The sequence below is a fragment of the Lates calcarifer genome, linkage group LG6, assembly GCF_001640805.2.
Source record: "Lates calcarifer isolate ASB-BC8 linkage group LG6, TLL_Latcal_v3, whole genome shotgun sequence".
Lineage (NCBI taxonomy): Eukaryota > Metazoa > Chordata > Actinopteri > Centropomidae > Lates > Lates calcarifer.
Window position 1 is genome coordinate 14,387,014 of NC_066838.1, and position 9,058 is coordinate 14,396,071.

Sequence of the window (9,058 nt, forward strand, 5' to 3'; positions counted from 1 at the left end):
TGACAACGTACTGTGCCCAGGTAGGATCCGTGTTCAAAACTCTGGGGTTTCCCACCACAATCAGCAGGGCTTTGGCTCGAGTCACAGCCACATTGAATCTCTGGAGAAGCAAAGAATGTGTCAGAGTAATGTTTTGTATGTACGTACACAGAGTGTGTGCGTGTATTTGTGGCCGGTACCTTCTCATTCTTTACAAAACCCAGGCTGAACTTTTTGTCAATCTCTGCGTAGTTGGGGCTGCTCCGAACTGTAGACACCAGGATGACTCTCCTCTCCTGACCTTGGAACTCCTCCACCGACCCAACCTGACAAACACGTATATTAACTTAACACACAGCTTATTCTGTGTGTTTTGCGTTGTTTTAGTGTGAAATATTTTGTTACCTTAAGAGCATTCATGTCCTTCAATTTCAAGTCTTTCCCAACTTTTTCCAGGGCCTTACGGATTTTCAGCACCTAAATGACAAAAAAAACGCCAGCTTTGGAATCTACATAAATCACAGTTTTCTACTTCAGTGTGTGCGGATTAGAACTCGGACTTGTCAACTGAACTGAATGAATTCAGACCTGTTTCCTGTAGGGGGCGATGATGCCTATGTCTTTGGGTGAGATGCTGCCCAGGCCCTTCTTGCTGTGTGTCTGCAGCAGTTTTGTCACATAGCCCATCAGCACCTCCACCTCTGCTCTGTTGAAGAAAGAAGGACTGCTGGCCTCACGCTCGTCAAGACCAGTGACCCCATGGAAGATCAACGGGAATCCCTGAAAGATGCGTGAGAAATATGTCAAAGAAACATGTTTTTGTGCTCTTATATCTAATTCTTAATAGAAATTATTTTTGAATATATCTGTGTTGCTGTGGAGTAAACTTAAAGGTGGAATTAGGGAAAATAAACAACCTGTCTTCATTCTCTTTATCAATATTAGGGTTATCTGTGTTTTGAAGCACAGGTATTTTGCATATTGACTAATCTAAGAAATCAGTTTTCTACTGTCACCTCATCCTCAGTGAAGAAATGGAAACGAATTTGACTTTTCTGTCTCATACACATTGAACACAGTAGTTCATAGTCAGAAAATTTAAATTTTGTATTTCCCCTTTTTTTGTTCTTCACCAGATAAAATCATTAACTGAATCACAACGAAAATCCTCTCAAATAGGAGAAAACAGCATCAAAATGTTAATATTAGTTGTCTGACATTCAATTAATGATATGAAACAAATAGAGGCAGCGAAAGAGCAGAGAAAGTGTAACCAGCGAATGTTTTGGTATTTTTGCCTATAAAATTACGATTCATTTGCTTTCAGTTAACAAACCTATTAATCAACTGTTTCAGCTCTAAAATTAATGTGAAATGGCTACATTATATTTTGAGTAATACAGTCTTTAGGTGCAGGTATAGCAGTCATCACTTTTCATGTTTTGATTTCTATATGATCAGTTTGTTTCCACGTGCAGTGTGCAGTATGTGTGAATCATTACCCTCTGTTTGAGGTATTGCCAGTTGCAGTAGGAGTTGCGTAGTATTTCATCTGCATGACACTGTAGCTCTCCATCATAGAAGAGCTCATTGGGAATCTTCAGAATGGCAGGATGGGACCTGAAAAGGACCAACAGAAATGAAAGTAGATTAGAAGATGCATTCTGGAGAATGAAATACTTAACTTCTGTCAAGCAGTAACCTACAACTGTCTCCTTTATCACACCTGTAGTTGCGCAGTAGTTTGGTGACATAACGATTGTTGAATACGTCATTGTCTTTCTGGTACAGAGAGAAATCATTCATCATGCGCTCCAAGAGGGAAACTCCTGCAGACAACAGAATCAGGACACAACACACATAAGTAGGTCAAAAGTATGTTTTAAAGTTTAAGTCTGAATGAAAAAAACAACTGAACTATGAATCCTTACCCATCCCGTATTTCAGCGCAAAAGGTGATCTGAGAATGGGTCCGAGCTGCTTGGGGTCTCCAGCCAGAACGACCTGACCAGTCTCTGCGTGGAGCAGCCCTTTATATCACAGGTACCAAAAATCAATCAACACATAAAGCAAGCTCAGCACAATTACAGAAAATATGCTGCTCTTTGTCGTCTCTACCTGCCAATGGGACTAAACATTCGGTCTCCACAGCATGTCCTGCCTCGTCCACAAACACGTGAGTGAAATGTCCTGCAGGAATGCCTCCCGTAACCAGCCTACAGAGATCAGAGACATGATACATGGTAGCAAACTTACTCCCACACAAGTTTACGTGTGAGTTGATTGTTAGTAGTTTGGATGACAGAGAATATACAGTAAACAGGATGCAAATACTGCTGTGTGCAACAGTGATATGCTTCTTTTTTAGTGTCATGCAGGTGAGAAAACTGCAATGTGATTCAGTCAATACCTTCCAGCTGTTAACAGGGTGGTGACCATGATCCTATACTCCATCAGCTCCTCTTTAGGAGGAAAAGTGTAACACTCCCCTACCAGGTTAGAGCATGCCTGTGAAAGTAACACAATGTCCGTGTACACAAACCACAGAGACTAGAATACATCAGTATTCTAGTAACATGCAAAGCTCAAGCAAGTGCAGCAGTGCCACAGAAAGACATCGAGCAGATGTTTCTGATTCATTGTGTCATCTATTGATACTGCCCGATAATCTTAGCTGTGACCAAGTGAATCAGTCACAATCACTTGGAAAACAAGAGCACCCAGCACTGACCTTTAGCTGTTCAGGGACACAATTTGGGTCCCGGCTGCTGGCGTACATACGGTACACTTTACGGTCATCCACATGGTCCAGAATCTTCTGGCAGAGCAGATCAGCAGCGCTGTTGGAGGGAGCGCAGGCCAGGATGTGGCAGGAGGCCTGGGTCTTCTCTATCTGCTTGATGGCCTCCACCAGAGTCACGGTTTTGCCTGAACAGACAAAGAGCGATCAGAATAAAGTCAAGTGCAATAAATGTATGGCTTTGTGGGCAGTTGGTAGGTTAACAGGTCAAAACTAAATTGCTTAAACAGCACAACTCTAAAAAAAAGAAGAGGATGCTGGCGCTTGCTGTACCTGTTCCAGGTGGGCCAAACACCAGGTATGGGGCAGGTTTGGATGAGCCAGCTACAATGTGTTGAACTGCTTGGGACTGCTCTTTGTTTCCATCTAGCTTTGAGTCAAACAGTCTATCAACAAGAAGACAAAGGAACAGAGGTATGAACAACATATGAGAATCAGATACTCTCATCAGGTGGATCAAGTACCTAGTTTAGGCCAACATATTGACAACAATATGGTTCACGTTTTAATGAAATTTTGAAAAAACTCTTTAAAACATTTAATGTAGGAGTATGGCATGTAAGATGGATTGAGTGTAACCTTGGATCAACAAATCAAACTGCTTGGTGCTCAGGTTCACAAGGTGTTGACATTTGGGATTTCTGGGCATTAGCTGTACAACCTGCGGTTATCCTATTAACACTATTATTAGTAACACTATTATCATTGACAGATGTGGTCATATGTGCAGGGATACTGCAGATATCTGTGCTAGCCAGCTAAACTGCATCATATATAGCTTGTCTAACCTGAGGTTGGGAAGCTCAATTTGTTGAGACACGTAGGCGGGTGCAGCAGGGAACAACACCTTTCCCAGTCTTTTTGTAGCTGCTAGTTCTGCTGCTCTGTGCTGAAGACGCAGAGTCAGGCGGTTGACAGTGAACTCAACACTGAACTTCATGCCATCTATGAAGCTATCCAGCAATCTGCAAAGAAATTCACAGACAACGGATGTCAAAGAAATCTTTATTTTTAAATCACTGTATGTTACTGTATTGTGTTGATCTTACTTTGAGGAAAAGCCCAGTTTGACGCTGTCCAGCTGCACGCTGTGGACGTAGCCGCAGTACTTCACCCCTTTTTCTCCTATGGGACAGACCAGCAGCTTATCTCCTCGTAGAACAGACGGGCGGTTCTCAGACACACCAGGTACCTGGAAGGTGAGCAATAACAAGGAAAGGTGTTAACTGTTTGTATGCCAGTGAATATATTTCCCTGTTCCCTGTGTCAATCTAAATCATTTTAATATATCAGATACCATTGGTCTTTTTTCTTATTATAATCCTTTACAGTCTGGTCATAGAAATGCATGATTACACTTCATTAGGGCCCGAGCAACGAGTTGCGTGGGCCCAACGGGGCCATGCAACGAGTTGCAAGGACCCTCTTGTTTTCGGTCTGTTTATTATTATTATTATTAGGGCCCGAGCAACGAGTTGCGTGGGCCCAACGGGGCCATGCAACGAGTTGCAAGGACCCTCTTGTTTTCGGTCTGTTTATTATTATTATTATTATTATTATTATTATTATTATTATTTTTTTTCTTCTTTTTCCGCCTCTTAGATCGGCTTTTTGAGGGCCTTAACATGCGTGAAAACTTACCAAAATTTGCAGACGCGTCAGGCACGGCGAAAAATTTAATAATTTAGGGGTCTTGAGCATGGGCGTGGTAAAATGGCCTCGGTAGCGCCACCTACATTTTTAAACGGAACAGCCCCTCAAGCCCGTTGCGCCTAAAAATCTGAAAATCTGCACACATATGTAACATCCCATGACGCACCAAAAAGTCTCTTGGAGCCATATTCTAAACCCAACAGAAAGTATTTTTATTTTGACCGGAAGGTGAAAAAATTGTGTGTTTTTGGCCATTTCCAGGGGTCGCTTGAACGCGAACTAGTCCTAGACGCATTATCCGATTGACTTCAAAACTTAATAGTATGTTCTTAAGACATAGACGATGTTAAATTGCGGCAGATTTTGAGTTTTTGTTGAAGGGCGTGGAAGTTATGGCCCCTCAAAGTTCGATTACTCGCCACGAAACAGGAAGTTGCTTTATTTTTGCTATATTTCGGCCATACTTTGTCCAAACTGCATCAAACTTTACAGGATTGTTAATGGTACCTATCTGCACACATCCATATGTCAATATTCATACAATTGTTGTAGCACCACCTATTTATAGCAGGAAATGACATATTTTATAGTGTGATGTCCAGTTTCTAGACGGGTGACCAGATTCACTTCAAATGTTGTCAGCCCCTCCTTGAGGAATTTTTTGGAAGACTGGCTCCGAAAATTGTGAGTTTTGGTCGAAGCGTGTGCCGGTTCTGGCCCGTCAAAGTTCAGAAACCCAACTTCCTGTTTGAAACCTCAGATTTTGGGGTAACTTCCTGTTGCGACTCTCTACTTTATCCTATAGATGGAGCCATTGTATTACTCTTTGATGGGTTTTTGGAAGGGGGTCTCTGTGTGTGTGCGTCTGTGTGTGTGTGTGTGTGTGTGTGTGTGTGTGTTTGTGTTTGTGTTTGTGTTTGAGGGGGGAGGGGAAGAAGAGTTGATTGAGTCTGTGAGAAGCTGCCACAGAGAGGTTACAGTCAGGAGAGCCAAGAGCTGCTTTACACGCGGTATAAAAACTTCAGTTAAGATTTGAGCTGTCACTTGAGAAAGCATCATGCCAAAAACTAAGGAAATCACTGTAGACTTGAAGAATTGTCGATGCTTAGGAAGCAGGAGAAGGATATACAAAGTTATAACAGCATTTCCAAGCGTCAAGAACTCAAATGAGAAGCGTCACCGAGAAATTCAAGGAGAGCCACACTGTGCAGAACAAGCCTGGCAGAGGTAGGAAGCCAAAGATTTCAATGACCCTGGAAAGAAAACCAGTTAGAGACCTGTCTAAAGAACCCATAAATGCTGCCAAGACACTAGTGAATGACTTAGTTAAGTCTGAAATTGTAGTCTCAAAGAAGATTACATGAATTCATGTAATCTTACCATATGTCTCCCCTTGACCAAAGCTGAGCGTGGATTGATGCTGTCTTTACAGTTTGGTTTTGATCAGTTAGGAAATTTCACACGGGGTCAGCTGATTTTTTCGTCTTACTCAGTGTACGGCGACAGGAAAAGTTCACTAGGTCCTCCAGCGTCGAGGTGAACCAGCTGAATATAAGCCACTCAAGTTGACGACAAGTGCATTGAAAAGTAAAAGCTGCTGGCCTTTACCTTTTCTTTGTCAAAGCGCCTGTTTGGCCAGTAGTTAGTAAAGTAATATTTTCAGCGTTGTCCACAGTCTCATGACATGTTTAACAGGAAGCACAGCACGCTGGTTAAGCTCATGGCAAACTGTTACTAACAGCTAAAATGAAAGCTTGTCTGTATGTAGTCTAACTGGTTAGTTTGTCACTAATCTCCAAATTTTGCAAATTGCTATAAACTTCACTCTCTTAAACCAGTAACAGTCTGAGCTGGACTGATAGGGGTCTGTATGGATAAAGATAAAATCCTAATGATACCCATCCCTACAGCTGGTTAGTGGCTTCGCCCTGACTTTAGGCAGATGAGATATTCACTGTTCAAATAACTTCATTATAAGCCTTGTTTAAGCATAAATGATTTATATATGCACCCAATAACAGAACTTAAAAAAATGCTTTTGCTCAAAGCTCAAAGCTTGTAAACTCAAGTTAAAACTGAGTTTTATCTCCTTTTGGGAGGGGGTATTTCTCTGTGTGTTTGTGTGTGTGTGTGTGGGTGTGTTTGTGTTTGTGTTTGAGGGGGAGGGGAAGAGGAGTTGATTGAGTCTGTGAGAAGCTGCCACAGAGAGGTTACAGTCAGGAGAGCCAAGAGCTGTCACAGATGATGAGCTCTGAAAAATATTATCACAGAAAATAATTAGCGTAAAAGCTTTTATTTAAAATTTTAACATCTGGGAAGTGTGAACTGTTACGCCAGCGTGTGCCCTGCGACCTGCGTTGACCCCGCGGTTGCCGGGTCCCGCGGTCGCCGCTCCCCCGACGGGACGCCGGGTGCGAGGGCCCGTTCAACGCTGCTCGCAGCTTTAATTAGGGCCCGAGCAACGAGTTGCGTGGGCCCAACGGGGCCATGCAACGAGTTGCAAGGACCCTCTTGTTTTCGGTCTGTTTATTATTATTATTATTATTATTAGGGCCCGAGCAACGAGTTGCGTGGGCCCAACGGGGCCATGCAACGAGTTGCAAGGACCCTCTTGTTTTCGGTCTGTTTATTATTATTATTATTATTATTATTATTATTATTATTTTTTTTTTCTTCTTTTTCCGCCTCTTAGATCGGCTTTTTGAGGGCCTTAACATGTGTGAAAACTTACCAAAATTTGCAGACGCGTCAGGCACGGCGAAAAATTTAATAATTTAGGGGTCTTGAGCATGGGCGTGGTAAAATGCCCTCGGTAGCGCCACCTACATTTTTAAACGGAACAGCCCCTCAAGCCCGTTGCGCCTAAAAATCTGAAAATCTGCACACATATGTAACATCCCATGACGCACCAAAAAGTCTCTTGGAGCCATATTCTAAACCCAACAGAAAGTATTTTTATTTTGACCGGAAGGTGAAAAAATTGTGTGTTTTTGGCCATTTCCAGGGGTCGCTTGAACGCGAACTAGTCCTAGACGCATTATCCCATTGACTTCAAAACTTAATAGTATGTTCTTAAGACATAGACGATGTTAAATTGCGGCAGATTTTGAGTTTTTGTTGAAGGGCGTGGAAGTTATGGCCCCTCAAAGTTCGATTACTCGCCACGAAACAGGAAGTTGCTTTATTTTTGCTATATTTCGGCCATACTTTGTCCAAACTGCATCAAACTTTACAGGATTGTTAATGGTACCTATCTGCACACATCCATATGTCAATATTCATACAATTGTTGTAGCGCCACCTATTTATAGCAGGAAATGACATATTTTATAGTGTGATGTCCAGTTTCTAGACGGGTGACCAGATTCACTTCAAATGTTGTCAGCCCCTCCTTGACAATTTTTGGAAGAAGTCCTCCGAAAATTGTGAGTTTGGGTCGAAGCGTGTGCCGGTTCTGGCCGTCAAAGTTCGGAAACCCAACTTCCTGTTTGAAACCTCAGATTTTGGGGTAACTTCCTGTTGCGACTCTCTACTTTATCCTATAGATGGAGCCATTGTATTACTCTTTGATGGGTTTTTGGAAGGGGGTCTCTGTGTGTGTGTGTCTGTGTGTGTGTGTTTGAGGGGGGAGGGGAAGAGGAGTTGATTGAGTCTGTGAGAAGCTGCCACAGGGAGGTTACAGTCAGGAGAGCCAAGAGCTGTCACAGATGATGAGCTCTGAAAAATATTATCACAGAAAATAATTAGCATAAAAGCTTTTATTTTAAATTTGTTGCAACAAATTCAGGTTTCTTACAGCATTTTCCTTATTGAAAACTAAATTCTACCTGAAATGTATCAATAAAAATCTTCTTTTGCAGTTAATGTCACCAGTTTATAGTTTAGTTTTAATAGCATTCCCTGTCACTGATGTGCCTTTAAATTATCGGTTCTATCAGGGATCATTTATGTGTTATCTTACGGGGGTGAGCCACCTCACAGGTTGGTTATATTACCTGTTGACCTCAGCTCAGTGAGCTAAGACAATGTTTAATGCAGTGTTTTTTCTGATATGAAAATGGATATTATTCAGCACATCTAACCTCAGCAGGCCCCTCTTCCAGAAACTCATATCTGCAGATGTCAAAGCTGGCTCAAACGTTGTCCACAGTCTCATGAATGTTTAACACGAAGCACAGCACGCTGGTTAAGCTCATGGCAAACTGTTACTAACAGCTAAAATGAAAGCTTGTCTGTATGTAGTCTAACTGGTTAGTTTGTCACTAATCTCCAAATTTTGCAAATTGCTATAAACTTCACTCTCTTAAACCAGTAACAGTCTGAGCTGGACTGATAGGGGTCTGTATGGATAAAGATAAAATCCTAATGATACCCATCCCTACAGCTGGTTAGTGGCTTCGCCCTGACTTTAGGCAGATGAGATATTCACTGTTCAAATAACTTCATTATAACCCTTGTTTAAGCATAAATGATTTATATATGCACCCAATAACAGAACTTAAAAAAATGCTTTTGCTCAAGCTCAAAGCTTGTAAACTCAAGTTAAAACTGAGTTTTATCTCCTTTTGGGAGGGGGTATCTGTGTGTGTGTGTGTGTGTTTGTGTTTGTGTTTGTGTTTGAGGGGG

General features: G+C 41.9%; 2 protein-coding genes across 19 annotated transcripts in view; one reads left to right on the forward strand and one right to left on the reverse strand.

Annotated features, from left to right (window-relative positions):
* Nucleotides 1-9,058, forward strand: part of LOC108876465 (rho-related GTP-binding protein RhoA-D) — a 40,732-nt gene that overhangs the window by 21,195 nt on the left and 10,479 nt on the right. The window lies entirely within an intron of this gene.
* Nucleotides 1-9,058, reverse strand: part of LOC108889467 (putative helicase mov-10-B.2) — a 75,915-nt gene that overhangs the window by 989 nt on the left and 65,868 nt on the right. For 3 of the 17 annotated variants that reach the window (XM_051071245.1, XM_051071249.1, XM_051071240.1), the window contains exons 12-21: nt 2,711-2,907; nt 2,390-2,487; nt 2,098-2,195; nt 1,911-2,009; nt 1,706-1,808; nt 1,482-1,599; nt 568-759; nt 385-456; nt 180-305; nt 12-100 (exon numbers count right to left, since the gene is read on the reverse strand). In XM_051071245.1, the coding sequence (XP_050927202.1) occupies nt 12-100; nt 180-305; nt 385-456; nt 568-759; nt 1,482-1,599; nt 1,706-1,808; nt 1,911-2,009; nt 2,098-2,195; nt 2,390-2,487; nt 2,711-2,907 (1,192 nt within the window). Of the gene's footprint in view, nt 1-11; nt 101-179; nt 306-384; nt 457-567; nt 760-1,481; nt 1,600-1,705; nt 1,809-1,910; nt 2,010-2,097; nt 2,196-2,389; nt 2,488-2,710; nt 2,908-3,052; nt 3,166-3,567; nt 3,745-3,828; nt 3,972-9,058 lie in introns of all 17 variants that reach the window. The other 14 variants (XM_051071250.1, XM_051071226.1, XM_051071246.1 and 11 more) reach the window with 11 other exon arrangements.